At 46.9% G+C, this 27,284-nt stretch overlaps 1 protein-coding gene across 1 annotated transcript in view; it reads left to right on the top strand.

Moving 5' to 3' along the window:
• Nucleotides 1-27,284, top strand: part of TMEM163 (transmembrane protein 163) — a 249,008-nt gene that overhangs the window by 152,672 nt on the left and 69,052 nt on the right. Inside the window, exons 3-4 of the mRNA XM_075528884.1 lie at nt 2,630-2,673; nt 3,797-3,888. Coding sequence (XP_075384999.1) covers nt 2,630-2,673; nt 3,797-3,888 — 136 coding nt within the window. The remainder of the gene's footprint in view (nt 1-2,629; nt 2,674-3,796; nt 3,889-27,284) is intronic.

The raw sequence follows: 27,284 nt of genomic DNA, 5'->3' as shown, positions 1-27,284 counted from the left end.
CACCACAATCAACTTTAGAACATTTCCTTTCTTAAGCATTGTTGTTTGCCTACCATCCCCCTCACCCTCCACTGCCCTGTAGTTCTCCCTATCCTAGATTTCACATGCAGAAAATCATACAAACACAAATAGGCAGCAAGCAAACAAGTGAAAATATCAACAACAATACCTAGACAAACAGGAAAACCTCAATAGAAAAGAAAGCAGGAAATATTAAAAATCTGAAACAACTTTAAAGTGGGTTCAATGGGAGATCAAATGATAAGATGTGACATTTTAACCTAACTACACCTGCCATAGTGGATGTTAAGGTGCTCTCTGACTGTCAGCAAGGCTGAACACAGTCTCCGACTAGAGCCTGAGTGCTTCCCTGGAGGTTTAATCCCTGAGGGGACCCTGAAAATGGGGTTGGGCATCTCCAGTCACCCATAGCCTTCTGCAAATGAGGTCCTCATATTCAAGCTCTGATACTATTCCCTCTGTTCAGATTTGGATGTTTTCATTGTAAATAATATTTAAAATAATACTTGTAAATATTGTAAATTTACAAATAATCTATTGCAACTAATGAATTAGTTATATTTATAATAATAAAATAAAATAAATAATATGAAAACATTTAAACATATAATTTAGAATCCTTTCATAATTATATATTATACATAAAACTTATATATACTGTATTGTATAACATATTCCATATTATTAAATATGTTTATATACCATATAACATAATTTCATGATAGAAATGCAAAGAAAAGAAATAAATATTAAATATGATAATAAATGAACAATTACTAAAATTATGATTTACAGTAATAAAATCTCGGGTCCCACAGGCTGGTGTGCTTCTTCCATGTGGACATAGGACGTTTTTAGCATTCTCCCTCAAACAGCCGAGGAGTGGGCTGTGGCCGAGTCTCAGGAAGAGTCCACCAAGCAGAGAGCCAGTTCTCTTTCTCTCTCTTTCTCTCTCTCTCTCTCTCTCTCTCTCTCTCTCTCTCTCTCTCTCTCTCTCTCTCTCTTGCCGCAGTGTTGTGTTTGCCCATCCCTGTATCCCTGCCCCTGAGGCAAAGATGGTCAACCCCAAATCAGTTCCAGGAGCATAAATTCACCACGCAGGCTTTCTCCCCGTCTCCATCCCTCCCTCTCAGAAAATGCAGGAAGGATGCTTGGTCCACATTGGGTTGGGTGACCCCTGCCTCAGCGCCCCGAGGTCTGGGGGCAGGGGCAGGAGCAATAGCAGAGCTGTCCAGAGTCCTTCCTGGCCCGAGGGCAGAGCGAGAGCAGGGAAACTAGTGAGCTGATTGGAAAGTCAACAGGTGTCACCCTCTGTGTTTCACTCGATGCTTTTGTCTCCCCACGAGTGAGTCCCTGAATGAAAAGCAGCCGGGGCCTGGAACATCCCCTTTCAACCCTTTGGCCCTTCCTGTGGGTAGGTGTTCATTCCTTGTTGAAGGGGAGATATGTTATTGTTAATGATGGCTTTTGTTGAAATTTAGTCATGGTTAAGTCAGATTGGTAACAGAAGTTACATATTGCTTCTGCACATAACTAATGGTACTCACTTGATTTGGTCCCCCAAAACGAGGCTTTAATTGTGACACCCACATTTGTGGTCATCCATAGAACCCCGATGGCATAGTGGTTACAAGTTGGGCTGCTAGCTTCAAGGTCAGCAGTTCGAAACCACCAGCCACTCCTTGGAAGAAAGATGTGACTTTCTACTCCCATTGAGAATTTCAGTCTCGGAAACTTACAGGGGACAGTTCTACCCTGTCCTGTACAGTCGCTATGAGTTGGCATCGACTTGATATCAGTGAGCATTTTTTTTCTTAATTACATGATCTTAGTGTTCATAGTTCAGTGGTAGGATTTTCCATTTCCATGCCAAGGGCTCAGGTTTCAGTCCCATCCAATGCATTCCCTGTGCAGCCATCACCTGCGTGTCACTATGAGGCTTGCATGTTACACGTTTTAACAGAACGTCCAGGCTCCTATGGACTAGGAAGAAAGGCCTGGCTGGCTACTTCTGAAAACCTGTGAATTAAAGCCTTGCAGACGCAGTGAGCCCGTCATGGGGGTGGTGCTGGTTCAGGACCCAGCAGTGCTTCGTTCTGTTGTGTGTGGACTCAGCAGCTGGCTTGATGAATCTCAGCAACCATGTCGTGACTTAATCAACAATTACTTGTTACGGTTTCTCTACGGAGCTCCGTTGGGTTTATATTGGATTTTAAGCTCTGGGAGGCAATGGAATGGATTACACCAGGATCAGAATAGTTTTGATAGCTGCTCTTTGATTTTGAAGGCTGAATGTAGCGCTGAATTCTCCATTCCCAGTTCCTGATTTCTCAATGTCAAAAAAGTCATTTGACGGACAATTGCTTCCTGCACGTTCGTTGTGAAGCTGGTGTTTCTGAACCGTCAGAGGATGGGCAACTTTTGAGACTGCACTTAGCATTCTTAAATCCTCAGCGTTTATGTGTGCTTTTCGTTTCTTAATTGTGTTCTCTTAGACCTTGGCGGTGATGCGTTAAAGGCCATATCTAATCTGTTAATATGCACAGAGATGAGAGCAAATGCCCTCAAGACCGTTCAATGTTCTGAACCATATTTTCTTTCTTTTTAGCCGTCTCCGTTATGAGGTACAGCGCCTCTGCTTTTGGGTTTGCAGTAAGTAATCGGATATGTGTTTTTTATGAAGTTTTGCACGTTTTCCCTGAGCCCACCGGCCTAACCGTGGGTCCTCACATGAGAGGTTGCTTAGCAGAAGAGAGCTTCGTCAAGAGGAACACTCGTAAAGACAGACACTCTCATCACAATCACTGCATGGAGGCTGGGTGGTCTCAAGGGCAGATCAGTGGAACTCCATTTTCCCACAGTTGGTTGTCAGCATGTTTCCGGGGGTTAAGCCCCTTCCCCTTTTCCTCCAAGGAAAAGGGACACAAAGCAGAGTGAAGTATTGAGTTAAGATTGGGGCTGCCCAGTCTGGGGTGACCTGGTCTCAGAGCCTGCCCTCTGGTCCCTGGAGAAAGCCGTTCTGCAGGGCAGATGTGTTGAAGAACTGAGAGATGTTTCCCAGGCCTCCTTGCGGAGAGTGTGCTGGTGTGCTCTAGTGCTTTTCCCCAGTGAGCCCTGCAGCGCAGCATGGTGCCTGCTGGGAAAAGAGCTCCAGTGGAGCCTCAGGGCGTCCTGTCACCAAGGGGTATTCCTGCCCTGGCCCCTCCTGATCCTTGGTGCTGGGAACTGGTACTTAATGTTTTGGGTGTGTTGCAGATTCTTTTCAGAATCTTCAGAAAGATAAGAACCCTTAAGCCCACCATAGGCACACACAACACTGCCTGCCACCTGCCCGCCTTCTCCCAGCTTCCTCTCGCGGACTCAAGGGAAAATTCTGAATTGCACATATAACTTGGAAGGGTGCCCACCTCTGGGTCTCCCTGGGCGGCCCCTACCCCGCCTCTAGAGCCCAGACTGAGTCAGTCACTCCATGAAGAGCCTCCGTCTTTCACGTGGGGTGTGTAGGAAAATGCTGGAATAATTGGGCCTGCCCGGAGGAAATGGATTCGATGTGGAGGCTACAGGGTGCCGATGACCACCATGCGGCCGCCCGGGCTCCACCTTCCGCAGACGAGTCTTTGAGGGTCAGGAGTGACCTGCCTTGTGAGGACAGGAAGCTGCTGGTGCTGAAGGAGCTCGCTCAGGTGCCCCGAGTCCCAGCACAGTTGCCCTGTGTCTTCGCAGTCATGCCCGATTGATGCAAGGAAGCCACTAATTCCGTGTCTCCTTCTCCTAGTTTGATGCCATCCTGGACGTCCTGTCGTCGGCAATTGTCCTGTGGCGTTACAGCAACGCCGCCGCGGTGCACTCTGCCCACCGGGAGTACATGTAAGTGTCACGTCACCTGGCTCCGGACTCTGTGGAGCACGGGCGTCAGCCCCAGGGATGACCGGGAAGGCCTGAGTGACCCCGGGCAGCTCCGGGCTGGTCAGAGAGATGGAATGTCCTTTGGAATTCTCTCCGTTCATCCTCTGCCTCATTCTATGATCGGAATCTTTCGTCCTTTGACTGTTGAAAGCCCGTGTTTTACAAAGGGTTTGTCTATTGGTGTGGGTTCCGGTGGGAGTGGGTAGCGGAGGTAGGATGCGGGCAGAAGATGGGGACGGGCGTGGGACCAGGTGTGAACTGGCTCTTCACTTGGAGTGAAGGGATCGGGATGTTTGCAGGCTTAGTGGAGCAACGGAGACAGGGAACGGGTGCTTTTGTTAGAGATGGATGCCTTGGAGTGGCCCTGAGGTTGGAGGTTGACAACGGACACAAAGAGGGGTAGTGAGTGGCTCCGTCTGGTGGCAGCTGGAAGCATGGAGAGGGAGAAAAAGTTTTGGAAGGGACCACCGGAGACCTGGGAGCGAGAAGGAATTAAACAAAACTCGATGCTACCCGGTCATGGCTGACTCACAGCGACCCCAGTGACCCCTGTGGATTTCCTGGACTGTAACTGTTGACGAGAGTCGAAGCCCGGCCTTTCTCGCTGGGGGCTGTTGGTGCTCTACAACACGATCCCACTACACTACACCACATTCAAGGGCATGTCTTACAGCAGGACCGGGTCCCTCCTGTGCTGCTTGCACTTCAAGCACAGGGAGGACAGCTTGTTCAAGGAGTGACCGGGTCTTGGGTAGGTCAAGAAAGTAGAAGCGAAGGAAAAAATACGAGACTCATCATTCTCAAAACATTTGCTCTCACTTAAGCCCCTGGCATTAGCTCCTGAGAGCAATGAATGTACAAATGTGCTTTACACAGTTGATGTATGTATGGATTGTGATAAGAGTTGTTGTATGAGCCCCTAATAAAATGATTAAAAACAACAACAACCTTTGCTCTTCTTGGAATCAACAACAGGAACATTACCATAACAAAAAAGAAAAGTAGGAGACTGGACTTAGCGTGAAAGGACTTGGAAAGGAAGCAGGAGGCCTGCCCAGGAAGTGTGCCAAGGAGGGAGATAGGTGTGAACATGACGGTGACACTGGATTGCTATGCAGCCCCTCAAAAAAAATGAAACCCTATTTGAACCATTGTATGCTGACTGATCTACCCGCTGCAGCAAAGGAATACAGCATGGGGCAGACCACGTGCATGGTCTTTTCTTACTGGTTTTACCCAGAGAGCTTTGCATCTGCTAAAACTTACGTCAGCGTTTACAAGCTCTCTGAAAGGACTCCAGGGAGCCTCGCAGGATGACCCCTGCCCCGTCCCCCCAAATGGGGAAGAGGCCTGGGGACAGCAAGGATCAGGAGCCATTTGATATTTATGTCCTGTCGACCAGAGCTGCCCACTCAGACTCTGCAGGTCGGTGGAGGTGGCCTCTATGTGTATGGTCCACTGAGGTAGGTGGACGCGCCCTGTATGCTTGTGGCACAGTATGGCGCCCTCCAGCCACACGTGGTCACCATGCGACTGAGACATGGCCAGAGGAGCCACGCAGCTGGATGTTGAGTTTCCCTGGGATTGAATTAGACACACGTGGCCACTCTCCGTTGTCCTCACAACACAGTTGCACAGTTTGATAATTATTCACCGATTCTTCAAAAAGCCAAGTTGTTCATCAAAGGCCGGCGCCTTTGGAAACCAGAGGAAGATACCGAGGCAAGGAAGGCGGGGCTGGAGGCCGGGTCCTGGAGACCGATTAGGTCAGGCGGGGCTTGGCAAGGCCAAATGACACACTATCACGCCTGCCTTAGCCATTTCCAGCGCTGTGTGCCGCGCAAGGTCGCGGGAGGTGCAGCCTCCTTCTGCTGTCAGCCGTGGCGGCGGGCCATCGGGATGCCTGCCACAGAAGGTGCAGCCCAACTCTCACTGGGGCACCTGACATGTTGCATATGATGGCGGCGCAGTTGGGGCCTTGTGTAAGCTCCTGAGTCCCAGCTGTCTCTCTGGACACCCGTCAGCTCGCTGAGGCGGAGAGGTGGAGGCAGGTGGGAAGCATGCCTCACCTTGGCAGGCTCCTTGTTCTATAACACTGGGGCCAACACATAGCCGGGCAGTGGTTCCTTCCGTCCAAACACATCTCTAAATGGCCTTGTGTGTGCAGCATACTGCCGGGAGAGCTTGAGAGCTTGGAATGGCTATTCTTAGCGCGGCACCAGGCCTGTGTGCGTCTTCCTGTGCGAAATAAATAGGCCATGCTGGTTCTCACCCAGGCTCCTTGCTCTGCTTTCCGGCCCAGTTTGCCGAGCCAAATGCCCTGGCCTGCAAACACCCATGGATCACCTTTTGATGAGTGACTGGCTTCAGGGGCACCCTCGCTGCTTTTGGAACGGCGCCCGAGAGTGCAAAAGAAAATCAGTGAAGCCAATCGAGAGAGGACGGGTGGGTCATTGGCTTCGGGAGTCTGGCCTGAGTGGGCCACGAGGGCGAGTTGCATCCAGCATACGTCTTAAAACAGGACCACGTTCCGCCCTTTCCTCATGGGGTGTTTGACCGGCCCCTCAATTGGACGCTCAGGGGAAGCAAATCTCACCTACTGCCTTTTGCAATTCTACACTCCAGGGTAGGGCTTGAACTAATTTCAAAGGTGCCTTGTATGACAGGTGAGATCCAACGTGAAGGGGAGCCTTCCATCTGCAGCACAAACCAAACCACTCACGGCCATGGAGTCAAGGCTGACTCCTAGCCACCCAACTCTTCATGGGAGGAGAAAGCCCCACCTTTCTCCCAAGGAGTGGCAGGGGCTCGTTACGAGGTGCAGTTAGCAGCCCAGGGCTCCCGTGTCTTCTGGACAGGACCTCTGCACAATGGGCAGCCAAGGTGTCCCTGTGAGGACCAAGAGGCGCCTGAGCCAAGGCACAATTCTTCAAAGGACTCACCTGCATGTGCCAACTGGACACTTGGGGAAAAGGAACAGCCAGTGTGTTTGAATTAGGGTGCTGACCATCCTGATATTATTATTAAAAAGTTAGGTATTCATAAAGAGAAAAAGAAGACAGAGAAGCTCGCCTGTTGTAGGTCCTCCCAGGGATGTTTTGAGAGCTATCTTTGTATATACATACATGCATGCATATGAGTAATCTTAATCGCTGCTATGGAGTTGATGCCAACTCATAGCGACCCTGTGGCACAGGGTGGAACGGCCCCTGTGAGTTTCTGAGACTGTCATCTTCAAGGGACTAGAAAGGTTCCAACTGCTCGCCTTGCAATTAGCCTTCCAACTGGTAGCCGCTCTGCCACCAGAGCTGCCATTTGAATGGAGGAACGTTATTCTCTGGCCACCGGGTGTTATTTTGTGTGTGGATCTAGCATAATTATATCTATATATCACTGGCGAGGCGGGCCGTTTGCAATGTCTTGGAGTCGAAATGGCCCTGGAATAGCTATTTGTACACGATGTGTTTTCATCCTTGTCCTTGAGTTCTTGGTTTAAGAATCAAGCACTAGAGGTAGAAGTCTGGGTCAGAGATTAATTTATGATTTTGGGGTCCAGTGTCAAGTTGTGCCCCTAAAAGGTCCTACCGATTCATATTTCCCGCTGGCAGGGGACAGTGTCATTTTCCGCTCCGCCAGCACCCCGTGTTGTGATTCCTTGTCATCTTTGCCAGGCGTCCAGGTGGAAAGTTGAATTCTCCACGTTAATGTGCATTTCTGCAGCTACCGGTGTAGTTGAACGTATTCTCGTGTTTCTCTGTCACCGGTCGCTCTTTTGGGAAACAGCGTGCCAGCTTTTCAGATAGGAACGAGAAGGCTTTTATTTCCCTTCTGGAGCGGTCCCCAGACTCTTACTAGTAGAACTCTTTCATTTTGTAGATCATATTATGTTCTTTTTAAAATTTTCTTTCATAGACTTAATTATTGATATTACTTTCTGAGCTGTTAGATTTGTTTACCATTCATCTCCCTCAAAGGACTTTAAGCTCATGAGGAGAGGATTATTCCTTAACTGCCTGATTTGTTTTATTCCCCATCCTGAGAGCAGTGGCTGCCACTGAGTAGGTATTCAATAGTGAGTTGTAGGGGGAACTTAAACTCTGGCGCCCCTTTCATAGTAGGCAAGTTTTGCTCACCCTTTAAAAGGATGGGTGGTACAAAGCGGTTTACCCACTTGGCTGCTAACTGAAAGGCAGGCAGTTTCAGGCCACCCAGAGGTGTCTCAGGAGAGAGGCCTGGTGGCCCACTTCTGAAAAACAGCTGTGGAGAACCCGTGGAGCACAATTCCACCCTGACCCACAAGGGATGACTAGGGGTCCAAGGAGACTCAAAAGCAGCTGGTCGGTACTACGCTGATTTTAACAAGCGTTTACTGAGCCCCTGCTTTGTGCCAGATTAGGCGGAGCTCTGCCGGAAGTAGAGATGTTAGTTACCATCTACTAAGGAAGGGATGTGTGATTCTTTTTTTTCTTTTTGTAGTTCAAGGATCGTTTGTTGGCCCTTAGGAGTGTTTTCCAGTCCAGTCTGTTGGGGCACCACGCCCTGGCCCCAAAGTCCACCTTCAGCATTCCCTGGGGACCTTGCCACTCCATTCCCTTGCTGTTCCGCTGCACTCCCCCAGTGCTTTGCCTCGGTGTGGCGGGATCAGGTCAAGTGCAATTCCCACACTGTGTCTCTGGTGCTGTCCCCTGTATCGCCTTTGGTCATTGAGGGGCATCATGTCTCATAGTGGGGCCAGCCATGTTGTTCTCTCTGTGGACTGGCTGCTCTACTCAGGAACATCATCCTCACAGCCTGGTGGGCCAGGCTGTGCTCCACTCTCTCCTCCTGCCCCTTCATCTGCTCCCGTGTGCTCTGATCAGATATGTCCATCTCCTGGAGCTGCAGAGTCAATGTCGTCCTTTGGAACAAATTCTTCTCGGGGGAGGGGCAGGAATCCACTTAATTTTTGGTGCTGGGGCCAGCCTCCCAGGGGGTGTGTGATTCTTAAAGACTCATGGCTAGTCGTGGGTGGGGCTGGGATTTCAACCAAGGTCTTGTTGGGCTGGAGTTTGCCTGTAACCACTATGTAACCCTCCTCTCCAAAGGACCGTTTGCAAGTTTTATCTGTCCAGCCCTTTTCTTTCTTCCTGGAAATGCCCATCTTGGCAATTGACTGCAGCCCAACGTGAATGTGCATCAGAGGGGAAGAGGTCTGGATCCAGAACAACGGAGAACGAGAAACATTTCCCATCTGAAATGCACGACTGGGTTTGGGTTCTAACTCTTCAAGATGGGCCCCGGTCTTCCGGAAAATGGCTGTCATGAGGAACACTGTAGTCTCCAATGATGTTTCCGAAGCCTTGCAAATGAGGGTTGGTTAGTTCAGCAGCAGCCTGGACTCCTCCCCTGCATGTGAAGCTTTGGCTCTCATGTTCGAGCCAGACTGGGCAGGGCCCGCTGGGTCATTGGGCCAAGGGCCCCATAGCTTTGCCACCAAGGAACAGGACCCACCTTTGTCTATGGCTGTGGCTTCTCTGCCACCTGCTGCCAGGACCATGAATTTGCCGAATGAAGAGTTTTGTCCTAGAGGGCACCAGGGCGGGCACCCTGTTTCACCCTGCAGATGGGCACCCTTTGCAAACGTGCCTGCTAGTCATGTGTTTGGTCCCTCTCTGCTGCCAGAGCATGGACTGCCAGGTGTGCTTGGAGTGGGCAGCCCTTCCTTCGGGCCTCCGCGCAGCCCTGTGGTTTCGGAGGGACAGGGGAGATGAAGTTCTTCTCTCTGTGAGCCCTTTTGTCAGAGGGCCGTGTCAGCAGTTCTCTCCCTTCCCAGAGGAGACCTCTGTGGGCTCTTTTTCTCCATCGCTCACTCACTGCGTGAGGCTCTGAGTTTTCACGTCATCACTTCTCTCTCCGTCTCTAGATTATCCAGTCTCCTGGATAGTAAAATAGATATGGTTTGTGGACTATTTTCCATTGGATTTGATTTTGCTGATGACTCAACTATTCATCAACGCCAAAATGGTAATGTTGGTTGCAGTTGATGTTTACTTTCTTCTGTATACTTTTTATTTTTCTGACTTTTCCCCCCCAAGGAGCCTACATTGTTTTCGTAATCATATTAAACAAACTTGTTCCCATTTGAGGAATAAAAACAGCAAACTGGCCTGGGAACAAAGTTGTAGAACCCATCTTTCCACCACACTGAGTCTGCCCTCCCGTGATCATCTTGCCCCGTGCTTTTGTGCTTCCCAACAGCTGGGAGGGAGTGCCCAGAGCCTTCCTGGGGGGGCAGGAAGTTGTGTTGAATAGCTCCCTGGTGCTTTCTTCCCTCTCTCCGTGTAGCTGTACACTTGGAGCTGTTAGTAAGCATGGGCTTAACCGGTATCTCTGTATCATGAAGAGCAAAGTATCAGTTTTAGGTTAGTTTCTGCTGCTCGCAGTATGACTACCCTTCATCACTTCTCTTTTCTCATTTGCATGAATAAGGCAGAATTGCTCATTCTCTCGCTCTTGGAGGTATCTTTGGGAAAGGATTAAGAGAGAAAAGACAATGAAGATGTGCTTGCCTATCCACCCATCCATCTTTATGCTAAAACCCTCTCAGAGCTTTCCCCCTGATGCCCTTGCCATCAAATACGTCCTAACTGCTGGTGACCTCACCTGTGGAGGATGGAATGCTGCCTGGTCCTGTGCCATCTTCTTGATGGTCGGCATGCTTCAATCCACTGTGAAGGCTATTGTACCAATTCATCTCATTGAGGAGTTTTCAACCCTGAGCCCTGGGGGCATAGTGGGTTATTCTTTGGGTTGAGGACCACAGGGTCAGCAGTTCAAAACCACTGTGTTACCTAAGTGACATCTTTGGCTTTAGAAATGTTAGAGAAGTTTTCTGTAGGAAATTTAATTAATGCAATACAGAGTTATATTTCTGTCTTTCCTCCCCCCCTCCCCCCTCCCTTCTTTTCTTCCTTTCGCTGTTTCTTTTTCAAATAAGATTATACTGTGTTTACCATGAAGGTTTACATGCAGTTTAGATTCCCACTCAACAGTGTCAACATGTTGTGCCTTGTGACATTGGCTGTCTTCCACACAGCATGTGACTTTCTCATCATTTTCATTCTGGTGGTTCCATTTCTGTGACTCTGGTTTCCCCGCCTCATTACCTTCTCTCATATTTCGAGTCATTTCTGAGCCTTTCCGTTTTACGGACGTGATGTTTTTAAAGGAGTGCAGTTCTTACGGGTGATGTTCACAACTTGGTGACCCAATCTGTTGTCGAGCTGCACAGTGACGGAGGGGCTAGTTTCAGTTCAAGGAATGAAGAGGAGCTCCTCCGGTCTCAGGTCTTTTTCTCTTTCATTTTAGAATTTGAGGTTCTTAATTGCAATGATCGATGTATATCCCCCCTCACACACACCAGGACGACAAACAACAGAAACATGGGTGAAGGGAGGCAGTGGATGGTGTAAGATGAAAATAATAATAATTGAAAATTTATCAAGGGTTCAAGAGGGTGCAAGGTGGGCGAGGGAGGAAACAATGAGCAGCTGATCCCAAGGGCTCAAGTAGAAAGAACATATTTTGGAAAGGATGATGGCAACATATGTACAAATGTGCTCGACACAGTGGATGTGTGGATTGTGATGGGAGCTGGAAAAGCCCCCAATAAAATGATTTTAAAATAAAGGAAAAGAACGTGAGGTTCTGCTCTGCATTTCCCTCTGTTCTACCAGGGTCTGTCTGCTGCTGTCTTGATTAATTGACCGCTGGGCACCATCTAGTTCTTCTGACCTCAGGGTGGATGCGGTGTGGCTCGCGCAGACTGGCTATCCTAGAGAAGAGTCTCTTCTTTGAGTCTTTTTCTCCTTTGCTCCAGATGAGTACCTTAGATTGCCGCTTGCAGGTTTTCAAGACCTCAGACACTAGGCACTAAATTCGGATGTGGAACATAGCTGTATGAGCTACATTCTGCCAGTTGACTGAGCTGCTCCATGGGACTCTGGTCCTAATACTTCAAACCAAGAAATCCAGTCCCATCGGGGCTTGTTTATGTTTCAGAACTATCTATAACTGTGCCCTCCATGTGCTTCATTGTGTATATGAATGCATGTGCATGTAACCACATAAAAGCATATACATAGGCACACACCTATGTGCATGTGCATATATACACATCTACACATACATGCATACATACCAGGGGGCATCCAAAAAAAAGGAGTTTTTTTTCAAAGCTATGTATTTCGATTTTTTTAAAAGCAACCTTATCACCTTTTAAGAATTCTCCATTATTTTTTATACATTTGTCAAACCTGGGATTCCACTCTGGGAAGCATTTTTCAAACGCATCTTTGCCTTCAGCCCCTCCCTCGTGTTTTTCTTCATCTCTTCTGTGTCATCAAATCGCTGTCCGTCTGTGTCCCCCTTTATTCGTGAAAACAAAAAGAAGTCACATGGAGCTAGGTCAGGTGAGTAAGGTGCATGGGGCAAGAGAGACATGCTTTTTTTTTTTTTTTCCGCCCAAAACTGGTGCAGTGAGATGGCTGTGTGAACAAGTACATTGTCGTGGTGGAAAAACCAGTCCCCCATCTGCCACAAATCAGATCCTTTATGTCGCAGGCTGTTATGCTATCTTTTCAGAACCTCTACATAGAAAGCTTGACCTGGTGGAACGAACTCCAAATGCACTATAAGCCAACATTTTTATCCATTTGGGAAGTTGACAGACGTCCAGAGCAAGGTTTGTCATCAATCGACATTTCACCTCTTTTGAAATGTGAAAGCCACTCGTGCACTTGAGTTTTTCCCACTTGAGTTTGTCCTTATAAGCTGTGTTCACCATCACACGTTTCTGCGACATTTTCCCCGAACAGGAAACCAAATGTCACAGCTGCACACTGTTAAATCGACCACCACAAAAAACAAGGTTCAAGTGAAGCTGCTTTATGAATAAATTCACGGTGACCAGAAAGAACCTTCTCAGGTGACACCACCGGGCGCACTCACTGAGAGCAAGGTGCTGGATGCTCGCCTAGAAGGGAAAATGCGTATTACCAAAGCTCTGCTCGGCCCACTGCAATTCTGGCTTTTTTGGGGGGGCGGGCGGGTACTCTTTACCCCTTATGTAAGAGGGGACTTAAAAAATTCACGGGAAATTGAATGAAAGATAATGGAATTTTCCCATGGATTTTTGGAGCCCCTTCCTATGGCATAGTGGGTTACACACTCAGCTGCCGACTGCAGGGTCTGCAGTCCCAGTCCGCCACCGTTAAGCTGGAGAAGGAGGCTTTCTACTTCCATAAGGTTTACAGTCTGGGAAACCCACATGCGCAGTTCCACTCTGTCCTGTAGAGTCACTACGAACCGACTTGGTGGCAGTGAGTTTGGTTTGGCGTATACCTACATGTACATTGTTTTACTGTTGTTTCAATGTATCTATCCCATAGCTTTCCTCGATGTGCCTTTGTTTTTCCTGTGTAGTTGTTTACCTTTGTCAAGCTGTGTACCATTCACCCTCATTTGGTGCTACTTTCCCATCAACAAAGAGTAGTGTCTATTTTCTCGAGAGTAGTAAGCACTGGGCTGTGAACAGCGAGGCTGGTGGTTCAAATCCACTAGCTGCTCCACCGGAGAAAGACCAGGCTGTTTGTTTCTCTATAAAGAAACTGTAAAGGTTTACAGGTTCAGGAACCCTTCGGAGGAGCTCTATGCTGTCCCATAGGGGCGCGCTGAGTTGCATCAATCCCATGGCAGTGTGCTGGTTTTATCGAGAGCTCATCCCGCCCCACTTGGTCCCTGGAGACCACTAAAGAACTTCACTTTCTGTGGGAAAGGGCTTCAAAAAGGTGGTGACATTTTTCATGATCTTTTCTTGAAGCCTCCTCCTCTCTTTGCTTGTTTGTGTCATTTCATAAAAGTGACAAGATATAATTAATACAGTAGCTTCTTGTAATCAATTTATTTCACTCAATATCCTCCAGGTCCAGCCAGGTTCCAGTTACAGTGTGCTCCTTTTCCATTGCTTTCCTAGGGCAATAGAACAACGTTTCCGTGTTTCTATTTGCTATTATGTTTGGAACTAGAGAGAGATTATTTCATGTTCCCCCCTCACTGTCACCAGGTTGTTTCCAATTCATAGTGACCCTATAGGACAGAGTAGAACTGCCCCATTGGGTTTTTGACCCTGTAAATGTTACAGGAGCAGCAGCCTCATCTTTCTCCTGTGAGAACATTTACGGAGTTTAAACTTGCAATGTTCAACACATACCCAACAGCACCACCTAGGCAGCTCTATTTAGTGTTCCCACTACCACGTTTGTCCTTGGCATTTCCATCCAAGAAATAGTTTGCTATTTCTGAAGGTGTGATTTTAATACCTGTGCACAGTACGTAAATGCTGGGAGGCCACCTGAAGACAAACAGTCCCCTGACCTACTTCCTTTTAAATTAAAGTACAAACTGCCCTTCCCTTCCAGGGTGACTGCAACTGAGATTCATGGAAAACTAGGTTATTAATGCTGCAATTCTTTCAGTAGACGAGCACATATGTTGGAGTCTGATACAGGTTATCTTTCAAAAGTAGTAGTGGTGTGTAGGATGTGTGGACCATTCCTGTCTTAGAGAACAGAAAGAGGTGTAGGAAATGACACATTTAGGCCTCTGTATTTCAGTACCTTCCTTTTGCCTCTATTTTGAGTAAGATATCTTATAGGCTCCAGTTAAGAGAACCCTGGATAAATACCTCTCTTTCCAAGGGTACAGTTCACTCTGTGGAATGAAACTCAGGAAAGGCAATCACAGAAGGGCCTTCATTAATAATTTATCCAAATATATATAGAAGGAAGGGAGGGAAGGAGAGAGGGAGAGGGATACATTTATATTAGAAAGTAGCTCACACAGTTTTAGAAGCAGGTAAGTCTTGTCTGTTTCCAGTCAATGGGTGAAATATTAAGCTGGAGGCCTGTCCTCACTCATGTAGCTGCCAGACCGGATGAACTATGAAAATGGACTAGGACTCTGGAAGACCAACAAGAATGATCATAGTTGGTGGATGCAGAGGCAGATGAATCTAAGGTCAGAGGTCAGATGGCAGACTGATGATTCTCAGGGCGCATGCCAATGGGCCAGATACAAAATCCAGACCAACAAATGAAGCATCTCTCCACAGCATCTACTTAGCTATGCAGTAGGCCACGCCCCTAAAGAAACATTCCCAGGCCTGTGACCTGAGTTAGGAGTTGGACTCTACCCTAATCTTCCTACAGCTGCTTGGCAGCTCATAGCAGATCCCATCATGGAGTGTGTAACATTAGGTTAAATCACGTCATGGGGAGGCCTCAAGTGCCAAACTCCTCCTGACAATTCTGGCCCTGCCAGGTTGACAGAAAGTTCAGCTACCACACAAAGTAATTCCTGGGATGGCCAATGTGGTCTAGGCATTTTGTTTCTGGATTGGTGTTCTGTCAATGTAGCATGCATTTTGTTTCATATGTGAGAAGGTATAGTTTGAGTTACTTATCTTGAAAAAAAAAAAAACAAGCCTAGTTATAGCAACCAGATTCCTTTCAAGAGAAGCTGTGTTCTAACACCTGCCTCTGATACATACGAGTATTTATTCATTCAACAAGGAGTTATTGAACACCCATGATATGCCGGGAAGGGAGCCTTAGTGGTGTAGGGGCTGAAGTGAAAGGGTATTGAACTCACTAGCTGCCTGCAGGAGAAAGATGGCAGTCGGCATCCATAAAAAATTGCTGTCTTAAAAATCCTATTGGACAGGTCTGTGTCTTTCAGGGTCAATGACTTGGCTTTGATTTGATAACCAGGGACTTCTTGAGGCACTAGGGAACTCCTGCGTGGTAAAGTGGAGGTCAGTGTAAAAGAGGAAGGCCCCGAAGAGATAGATTTATGCAGTGGTTGCCGCCATGGGCTCAAACATAGGAACAAACATGAGCACGGCACAGGAGTGGGTGGTGTTTCGTTCTGTTGTACGTAGGGTCCCTGTAGATTGGAACATGTCAACAGCACCCAACAACAATAACAAATGCATGGAATGAGAGAAGCAAGAGACAAATGAGCTCCCTGCTCTGTGATCTCTAAAGGAGAAGACACGATAAAATCATTTCAGAGCGTAGGAGTCTGTGGTTCGTGCAAATGGGTAATGTGCTTGGCTCCAAACTGAAAGGTTGGTGGTTTGAATTCACATTAGAGGCTCCTTAGAAGAAAGATTTACTTAGCTAGCTATTTCTTTAAACAAGGGGTCATTGAAAGCTCATTAGGGACACAGTCTACTCGGGTGCTTGCTCAACAGCTATTGTGCTTTGTCAGACGGTAATTCTTACAAAAGAAATAACAGCGTGATAGCACGAGGAGGGCTGCTCTAAAGTAGGGGGTCAAAGAAGGTCTCTGTGAGGAGGTGACATTTGAACTAGGACTTGGAATGACAGGAAAGAGCGTGGTGAAAAGGCAGTTCTGCTGAGAAGGATTGGTTCTTACCGTGGTTGTTACTGCTCCACTTGGTGTGTTGGGGGCACCTGTGTCCGGACCACGGGATCCCTGATGGTGTGGGTTACACACTGGGTTACTAATGTGTGAACTTGGCAGTTGGACCCACCAACTGATCCAGGAAAGGGGGGGGGGGCGATGAGGCTCTCAGTTCCCCTAAAGACAGGTCTACCTTGCCTCATAGAGTCGCTAGGAGTCAGCATTGACTCCGTGACAGTGGGTTTGGTTTTTCAGTGAGTGTATAGACACAGTTAGGGAGGGACAAAGGGGAGATGGCCCGGGTTTTGTGAGTCTTGTGAGGAAGCTTTGATTAGAAGAGCAATGGGAAGCCAGGGGGGAGTTTATTAAGTCAGGGAGTGCAGGGGTGAGGGGATCAGATGCTATCATTAATGTTGGAGCACTCAGGTGGCGTGTCAGGAGGGGATTCTGTCAGCCTCATGAATATGTGAGCCCCTGTGTTGACTCTTGAAAAATGCAAATATTTTGATTCATTTCACGGATTTTAATGGTGGTGCATATTTGTCGAACAAATACGTTTCTTGTCATGTACATCTTCCAGTGCCAACTTTCTCTCAGACACACTCATCCTCATCCATTGCTCTGGCCCACGCAAGGTGACCACAATGAGCAGTTTGATAGAGTTGTGTTCAGAAGATCCTCTGTGCAGATGAAATCTGAAAGATAGCCGGGTGCTTTCCTACACACACCTGCCCAGGGTAAATGACAGTAGCGTCTTTCTTGGCTGCTGATCCTGGCACCTGCTTCTTTCCCTTAGCACAAAAGCAGGGGCAGTTTTTAAAGTCTGCTGATGTGTCTAACACCGCATGGCATTCTGCTGTTGGTTCTACCATCCTTTATTTAACAATCCTCAATTAGGAAGCCTGAGTTAGTCTAGCTTTGCTGCTCTGAGCTTCTGTTCCTCTTCTCACTTGCCTCTGAATCTGTGGAGACCTCTTTGTTTTTTTTTTCCCCCATAAGGCTGGGGGTGGGGGATGGATTTTGTCTTTAAAGAGGGACAGCTAACTGAGCTGTGAGCTTAAAATTCTTCAATGTATCCAAGCGGAACTGTAATCTATATTGTGTGTGTTGGGGAGCGGGGGAGCTGGTGTGTTGGCAAGTGAGCATTAATGGGGGCCCCAGTACGGTGAGGCTGCTGTGTGCTCTCTGAGCTGTGGTCTTGATTGTTCACTGAGTGAGTGGCTGCAGGGATGGGAAACCCTGCCAGCCACGAGTTCACAGGAGAAAGAGGAACATATGCTGGGATTGGTAAACTCGCCTACTTTACATGCACCGCAGAGTGACACTATTCCCCGAGCGCCTGTCACTGTGCGGGCACAGCTGTGGGGCCGTATTGGTTTGCTTTCCCGAATGGCATGGGTAACTAAAGCTGGGGACAGGCTTATAAACAATAGAGCCCGGTCTGCCCTTTGCATAATTCACCCGGGATTCTGTGGCCGTGTGAGACAGCGACAAGCATGCACTGGGTCATGGACTCGTTTCCTCAGTCTCGAATCTGCATTTTGCAAATAGCACATTCTATCAAAAGCAAAAGCGCGTAAGGAGGAGAAATTGGCAGATGGAAGGGCTTCAAGGGCCGAGACGAGTTCACTTTTGCTGCATGTGTTGTCTTGCCCAATCTTCCCGAGCATACAAGAAGAGGTCTTGGGGAAGATTTGCCCAGCACTTGGGGTTTGCTGTGCATTGCTTGGACACGAGATCCAGGGTGGAGAATTCAGAGAGTGGTTTCTTTGTTCCCGTATAACCAGCTTGAATAGTGGTGCTTGCTGGGGGGCCAAGGTCAAGTGAGTGATCGAATGGGAAGCCGAACTTCAGAAAGCATGTGATTTGTCCAAGGCACTCGCTGCTAGCAGGTCCTGGGTTAAACAGAGCCAGGACCCTTCTGACGGCCCAGGACCAGAGAGAGGAGGGATGTAAGGAGGGCGAGGAGACAGGCTGTGCCCAGGAGGAGGCTGGAGTCGGGGCAACTTGCATAGTGGGGGAGGAGCAGAATGAAGGCTTTAAGAGGGAACCCCAGGGAATGTCCGTACAGTGTGGAAGGTGCAGGTACAACACGCCTCAGCTCCACAGAGTCTTTCCTTTGGAGGGGTGGCTTTTGACTGACTACAGAGCAGCCAGATTCATAGTCTACGCTGTCCCCAGGGCTCCTGGCTGTAATGGAGACCATAGCAAAAATAGCAACGCTGCTTTGTGTGTCTTCAGTCAGTTTCAACGTAGAACAATTCTGCATGAGAGAGTAGATCTTCAGTATACGGTTTCCTGGCCCTGGTGGTTGGGCAGTGGGTTATGAGATGGATTGATAACCGCAAGGTCAGTGGTTCAAACCCACCAGCTGATCTGTTCCCATAAAGATCTACATCCTTGGAAACCCTGTATGTGTTGCTGTGAGTTGGACTTGACTTGATGGCAGTGGGTTTGGGGTTGGTTTGGTTTAATTTATGACAGTGGCCCGGGCTCCTCTCCCTCAGAGTGGCTGGTGTGGTTATTACTGTCATTGATAGCGGTAGTTATGCCTGTGAAATGCTTGCTATATGCCAGGCACAGCCTACGAGTTTTACACACCTCATCTCATCTCATCATGCAGGATACCTGTGTCTGCCCCTTTCTTCATAAGGAAGGAACTGAGAAGGTTAAACAATGGCACTGGGTCTTTTTTTTTTAAATCGTTTTACTAGAGGCTCATACAATTCTCATCACAATCCACACATACATCATTTGTGTACTGGGTCTTTTTTTTTAAAATAACTTTCCTGTCCCTTTCTCCCTTCTTTTACAAATGATCCAACTAAAAACAGGTCCTAATGAACCTGGGGACAGGTCTCAAGGGGTGTAGGGGTTCATTGAAGAACTGTGTGTGTGTGTGTGTGAGAGAGAGAGAGAGAGAGAGAGAGAGAGAGAGAGAGAGAGAGAGAGAGAGAGAGAGACAGAGAGAGACAGAGAGAGACAGAGAGAGACACAGACAGAGAGAGACAAAAGTCACTTTAGAAGCAGCGACTTAAATCATTTGCTGTCTAAGATACGTGCTGGGTACTTTTCCTTGTTTCATTTTCAATGCTATGAAATAAATATTGTCTCCATTTGTCAGATGTCAACTAAGACTCAGAGAGACAAATGTAACCTGTCACTCCGCCAGAACTTAGACGTCCAGGCATGGTCGTCGCCTGGCCTGTCAGTGGTACAGGACCATCGTTTTTAGCTGACTGTGCGCTCCTGCACTTGGTTTTGAAGCCATCTGAATCCATCTTACTTTGCTAGCAAAATCCCTCTTCTGTCTGCTCACCAGCAGAGATGGGAGTGCCTGCATTGAAACCAATGAGGGGATGGGTTAAGGGTGCTAGCCAGTCTGCCCACATAGTTCAAAGAATGTTAAAACGATTGTGTATGGTCCAAAAGAACAACTGCAATCCCCACTCCCTCTCTCTGTCCAAACCTGACTGTGATATAAGCAGGTGAGAACTGGACCTTAGCCGGAAAGGAATGCAGTGTGGTTGAAGAAAGGTGGAAAAGTCTTGTAGTTCAGGTTCCTTTGGTCCGTTTCAAAGGAAGTCAGCGTGTGTGGAAACCTTATTTGGAAGAGAGTATATTTTCTTGAGCTGATACCAAGGGCTCAAGTAAAAGTACATGTGGGAAAAAAGGTACAAAAGTGCTTGACACAATGTATGTATGTATGGATTGTGATAAGAGTTGTATGCGCCCCAATAAAGTGATTTCAAAACTAAACCAAACAAAGAACTCAGATCGGAGCACATTAAAAGTTCCCGTGGTAAATCAGCCTTGAGTTTTAGCCTCCTAGGTATTCTGATACATGTAAGCTGGGCTTTCAAAACAATTTTTTGTAATTATAACTAACTATAGGGATTTGATTATAAAAATGATGGATTTCTGCTGCATCATTTCACACCTCTGCTTCCCTGAGCTTCTTTAAGGCCATGGGAGTTCTATCTGGCAGTTGTCTGTGAGAGTTCTTATCCAGTCACTGAAAACAAAAAAGAAAGTATATTTTCAAATTAGCTACTTTCCAGAAAAAAATTATTCTGATTCATTCTTCCTCTAATTCCGGCGGGGGGGGGGGCGATGTGGTAATTAGATTTAGTTCTACAGAAGGCTTATGTTACTGAGTTAAAGAAAACTTCTTAAACTCATACTCCTGCTTTTTTTCTTCTGTAGAACAAAAATGATAGGAAGATTTCTTAAGGGGGGCTTTCTTTAGATTTCTCATGGCCAGGTTTGTATCAGAAGCCAGTCACGCACGATGCATCTCCTCTAACTGCCTTCTGAGGGAGTGAACGGGGATCACAGCGAAGAACGTGCTGTGTGCTGGGGCTTCTGAAGGAATGGGGCAATTGTGAAATGAACTCGAAGGGGACGTGCTTGGAGAAAGATCAGGTGCTGATGCCAAGGGCTTACGTGGAGAGCAAATGCGTTGAAAATGATGAGGGCAATGAATGTACAGATGTGCTTTTACACAATTGATATATGTATGGATTGTGATAAAAGTTATATGAGCCCATAATAAAACAGTTTAATAAAAAAATAAAGAAAGAGCAGGTGCTGTTCATGCCCAACCTGAAGTTCAAACCAATGGTCTTCAAGTCCATGCTGACTCTGGGCAGCCCTGTTTGTTGCCGAGTAGACTGTACTCTATAGGCTAGCCAATGTCTGTGACTTTTATTCCAAGGTGCCCCTGGGTGTACTTGAACCTGCAAGCTTTTGGTTAGTAGCCATATTCCTTACTTGTGATTTGAGCCAGTTTGCCAACTCAAATACGGATGTAGGGTTTCCTAACTTGTGTGTTATCATTTGTTCCAAGAGCTGGCCTGCTGATGGGAAGGGGTTTTCTGATCAACACTCAACAATGGTCCTTCAGCCTGGCTTGGGCACTTGTGATTTTCCTCTGTATAACCAAACCAAACTCCCGGCCATCTTCTGGATCTATCATTAACCATTCGTCAAATACTTCAAGTTAGTTTCCACCATTATAACATAACAGGGAAGAGCCTTGCACAATTTTTCATGTATCAGATTTTTATATCAAGGTGTGGTATATCTTATTTCATTGTCCTCCGGGAAAATTATGACTATTTGTATTCCAATTTGGGGGGGGGCTTTTTCTATGGCTTTTACTGTGGAATCCGTTTTGACTCATCCTGACCCTCTGTATGTCAGAGTAGAACTGTTCTCCAGCAGGTTTACAGTGGCGTAGTTTTGGGAAGTAGATTGTCAGACCTTCTTCTAAGGCACTACTGGGTGGACTGAGACTACTAACTGTTCAGACCACTAACTACTAATGAGCTCAGACCACTGACCAGTTAGCAGGGAAACACATTCACTGTTTGTACCACCCAGAGACTCCCATCTCCCTACCAGCCCTGGGCATCTTCATGAAAAGTCAACACAAGAAAGGAAGGAAGGAAGGAAGAAAGGCAAACAACAAAAAAAAAGAAGCCCAACATCCACAGTCTAAGAGGCAAAATACGGTGTCCATTACAAATTTACATGATTTTCCCATGTATTTTTTAGAACATGATCCAGTATGTGTGGCTAGTCAAGATTTCCCATTGGATGTATGGATTATTTTAAGAGCTGTAAAAGCCCCCAATAAAATGATCTATTCTATAAAAAAAGATTTTGCATTGGGCTTGTCCGATCAGACTTTAGTTTACCTAACTGCACCATCATTGTCTTGTTAGTCAGAGTGTGATGAGGAAGTCTGGAGAGATGCCTTCCTGGAAATGAAGATGCCGTAATTCAAGGCAGTCTTCCAGTGGCTAGTAACACCCTCGGTAAAGAAAGTGAAGCTCTGTTGATGAGACTCGTTGCTGGTGAACCAATCTGAGTAGGACAAACCGTTGTTTGTTTGGGGATGTTTACGACAAATCTATTATATGTGCCTCCCAAGGTGGCTTTTCTCAGTTGCTAATTTCCAAGGGCCACTTAGATAGAGTAGGGCCTGCTTGGAGCCATTTAGACTTGTTTCCTGTTGACCCCGATTCCATTTCAGAGACTGCCGACAGGTCTCCATAATAGCAGGCAGAGTGGTTAGTAGTTACGATAGTGCCGTTTGGGATCTGGAAGTTTTAGGGTGGCCAGGTGCCTCTGTTCAAGTCTGTTGTTGGACTTGCAGTCTTTGTCCAGTCAGAAGCCTGGGGACAAAGTTGAGGTATGCTGCTCCGGCTTTCCTCTGTCACCTGTGAGCTAGTTGACTTTTCATGGGTTGACCAACCTGTCTGCTTCTTTTGGTTCTTAATTAGCTTACAAATATTCTACAACCCTCGGTATCTTTGGAACTGTGCCTCCTTATGTGGGTTTGTGCTGTTTCATGTATCTTTGACTAATCAGTTGATGGCTTTCTTAAATTTCACCTCCTCCGAGAGCTTCATGGGGGCATCTTGGCTTTCCATGCTGTCATTTTAAACGGCGGAGCTCGTGGTGTTGACCAGGACTCCAGTGCCTCCCCAGAGTTTGTTCACTCACTGCCGTGAGTTGTTGCTAACTCATGGCAACCCTTGAGGACAGGGTAGAGCTGCCTATGTGCCCGTGTAACTCTTTGTGGGAGTAGAAAGTCACCAGCGTCTGGTGAGTTCCCACTGCTGACCCGTGGACACGCTCCATGAGTGGCGTGGTAAGGAGCGGTGAGCTCCTGTAGCCTTGCTCAGAACACCCTGCAGACGCTGCAATGGGAGGCATTAGAAGTCTGCTCCTCTCACGTGTTTCCTTCCCTCTTCCTTCTTCCCCTCCTCCCTGCCCATCAGTCCTTCTCTGGGTGTGTGTGTGTGTGTGTGTGTGTGTGTGTGTGCGTGTTCATAGTCATATGGCACGTGCAGGCACACGTACATATGCACACACTTGTAGACACATACGCAGGCGTGTGTTTGGCTGGTGGGTTGGTAGAAGAACTGAAAAAAGTGAGAAGGTGATGTCTTAATTGCCATGAAGTCATGCTTAGAAATGGTCTGTTATGGTTGGAAAAGACTTGAGGAAATAGGAGATATAACTACTGGAGTTCATTGATAAGTCTGAGAAAACTCATTATTTATCCTAGTTTTGCTGTGAGGTGTGATGTTTTGATCAGCACCTATTTATGTGCTTAGGCTTAAACTGGAAAACGAGAGACTTTGGAGGATTTGTGTCCAGTAGGAGCCCTGGTGGCGTCGTGGCTCCTCGTTGGGCTGCTGAATGATAAGGTCGGTAGTTCGAAATCACCAGTCAGTCCACAGGGGCATGAGGCTTTCTACTCCCATAAAGAGTTACTCCTGGATGCGCACAGGGGACAGTGCTGCCCTGCCCTGTAGCGAATCCACTCGATGGCTGTGAGGTTGGGTTTCTTTTCTTTTTGTCTGGTGTCCATCTTGAACAAAACACCCCAGAGCTTACTGCCTTTGGAATGTAGTACATTTAAGTTTTTATTCTTAGTTTCTCCCCAGTGAGGATTGAGGTTACAAAAGCAATGCTTGAGGGTTGAGTATTTGTTATAGCCTTCTTAAAATAATTCATAATGGCCTGATTAGAACAAAATCGAACTTGGCCGTTTAGAAAAAAATAACGGTTTGGAAATGCTATCCTGAAGCGCTGTCCTGCCACTGTGTTGCTGGGCTGATGTCCCTGTCGTGTACAAAATCGCTGGTGGGGAGTTCCTGTGTGGCTGAGTGGTTACCGTGCTCATCTGATAACAGAAAGGTTGGCAGTTTGAGTCTACCCAGACTCTCCTCAGAAGACAAGCCTAGTGGGCTGTTTCCAACGAATCAGCCACTGAGACCCCACAGAGCTTAGCTCTACACTGGCGCCCTCGCTGTGATCCCAGTGGATTCCACCTTAACTGTCTGCTCTGCCCAGAGACTTGGTAAATCACCTGCAGGCTCATAGCAGGCCATTCATTGATTTTTCTAGCCCAGTCAAAGGATAATTTTAAATCAGCTCCCCTAGAAGTACTTTGATGTAACTATTTTGCTTAAAATATTGAGTGAGTTTATAACATTCTGTTGTTAATAGTAAATGTGTCCTGGAGTATCCCGTCCCTTTCCTTTCCTTAGCAAAAGATGAAACAAGTAAAAAGCAAAAACAACCAACTGCCCTCAAGTTGATTTCCACCTTAATGCTCCTGTAAGACAGAGGGGACTGCCCCACAGGGCCTCTGAGGCTGTCAATCTTTAGAGAAGCAGACAGCTTCATCTTTTTCCTGTGGAGCAGCTGGTGGGTTTAAACCATTGACCTTGGGGTTATCAACCACTGTTTAAGCCTCTGCATACAGGGCATTTTTTCTTTCATTACAAAGGGCAGTCAGAAAAAGTAGCGTTGTATGTAACGAGTGAAAGCAATCCTTTTTCTTCCCTAGGTGCTTGTGGGCACGGGCTCATTTTACTCAGTCCATTGGGTGCCATGTTCATTCCACAGCTACAGCGTCACAGCGAAGGAAGCTAAGACCCTCACCAATCTAAGTGCTCAGTAATTGACATTGGAGTTGAATTCTAGCAAACGAGGTGATGGCTAAAGAAGTCCAAAATAGCTAACTTTTCCAAAATGTTGTAGCACGTCGTCATCACCGATGATGATAGTCATTGCCGGCCAAAGGAGGCTGGAGAATATTGTTTCTGTGAGGTGTGTATTGCCAATTGCTGAGATAGCCCCCAGTCCCTGCAATCCCAGCATTCCCTCAAGATGTTGGGTTAAGGCCAAGAAGTGTTCATAACTCTGCCTCCTGTGTATTTTCAACACAAATAATACGTATGTAGAAAAAAATCCCCTGCCCAAATGGGATATATTCATGGGTATAGTCCCATTTTAAAAATTTCTTTATATTCACTCAATGCACCATGTTGTTTGATTTCTGGATTGCTAATTCATGCACGTTGGTTGTGGTTGCAAGTACAATGGAATCCCCGACACTTTCAAGGATTTCCTTCATTTATCATGATGTCGTCGATTGGTCCAGTGCCCGTGCGTAGGTTACTGGCATCACAGGATGGTCTATGTAATGGGGTTCACATGTTTTCCTTTAACTCTTGACCTCCTCCCAGTGTCTTCATTTGCCTCGATCATTTCGTGATGGTGTCTCCCTTACTGTATATTGCCTTTGTATCCATCCAAGTTAATCCAAGGTTAAAAATGTACAGTTGCAAAACCATAGAAGTCTTCACTGAAGAGAAGTGTCGAAACGTGACTCTTCACATCGTTCCTCTGCCCGGATCTCTATTCCCCACTGAAGGCAGAGTTTCCCTCTAATGAACTTCACCTCCACGAAGGCTGCGGTCTTTGATTGACACCACGTCAAAAGGGCAGTCCTGAGATCTTCAAGATGATGAAGTTGCTCTCCTTCAGTGGTCTCTGAGTTTGGGACAAAAAGAAGGAGAAAAGGAACAGGTAGAAGGAACAAAGCAAAGACTGTGGGAGTCTGGCGTGAAGTGCCCCATGGAAAGTCTCATAGACCAGCCTGGCCGCCGTCAAAGAATGCGGAGATAGATCGCCTTGATGGGAGAACCCTTCCTCTGCGCAACCTTCCTGACCTTTTCCCACAAAAGCAATGTTCACTTTCTTGAAAACCAAACTTATGTATAATAAGCTCCTGTAATAATCCCGTGTCCTTCAAGGAAATCTATTAAGACGAACACTTTGGAATCCCCCAAATAGTCACCATGACTTTTTGAACTGACCTCCCTGCCTTACACTGATCTGGACCAGAAGATCCCTTTGGAAGTCCTGCTTTGATTTGATTGTGTTTTGTTTTCTTACGGTCCCTGGATGGGGTTAAGACAAGTGTCTTCTGGAGAGAATTCATCTGCAGCAACCCACTGATCACAGAGACATGCTTGAACATGTTTGGGTTTGAATCAACCTGTGCATCCATGAACTGAAACGTAGTAGCGATACTTTAAAATTTATTCTCCTAAATATCTATCCTCTAGTGAATCAATTACCCACCCTTCCCCTTCTACTCCTAGCATCCTTCAAGGAATGTTCTGTATGTAAAACTTTGCTGACTCTCTGCAGTAATAGTTTCATATCATGTTTATCCTTCTCTGATTTGCCTGTTTCATTCAGGATGCATGCTATGAGGGGTTTGGCAGATCCATTGTTATTCTGTAATATGGCATCGTATCTCATGGTGGGTTTGTGCCATATGTGTTTACCCATCATCCCCCGCTGGACACTTAGATTCTTGCCATCTCTTTGCTACTGTAAATAATGTTGTTATGAACATAGGCGTACGTGTGATTTGTTCATTTCATTGCTCTTTTTTTATCTCCTAAACAAGATATTTTTATTTATTTTTTGCATTTTATTAGGGGCTCATACAACTGTTATCACAATCCATACATATACATACATCAATTGTATAAAGCACATCCGTACATTCTTTGCCCTAATCATTTTCAAAGCATTTGCTCTCCACTTAAGCCCTTTGCATCAGGTCCTCTTTTTTCCCCCCTCCCTCCCCCTTCCCCCTCCCTCATGAGCCCTTGATAATTTATAGATTGTTATTTTGTCATATCTTGCCCTATCCGGAGTCTCCCTTCCCCCCCTTCCCTGCCATCCTTCTCCCAGGGAGGAGGGCACATGTGGATCCTTGTAATCAGTTCCCCCTTTCCAACCGACTCACCCTCCACTCTCCCAGCATCGCCCCTCACACCCCTGGTCCTGAAGGGATCATCCACCCTGGATTCCCTGTGCCTCCAGCCCCCATATGCACCAGTGTACAATCTCTGCCCCATCCAGTCCTGCAAGGTAGAATTCGGATCATGGTAGTTGGAGGAGGAAGCATCCAGGATCTGGGAAAGCGGTGTTCCTCATCGGTACTACGCTAGGTTAAGTATTTAGTAGTGAGATTGCTGGATCGTATGGCTTGTCTATCTCCTACT

The sequence above is a fragment of the Tenrec ecaudatus genome, chromosome 13 (assembly GCF_050624435.1).
Source record: "Tenrec ecaudatus isolate mTenEca1 chromosome 13, mTenEca1.hap1, whole genome shotgun sequence".
Lineage (NCBI taxonomy): Eukaryota > Metazoa > Chordata > Mammalia > Afrosoricida > Tenrecidae > Tenrec > Tenrec ecaudatus.
Note: the sequence above shows the minus strand (reverse complement) of the source record. Positions and strands in the feature narration are given on the sequence as shown.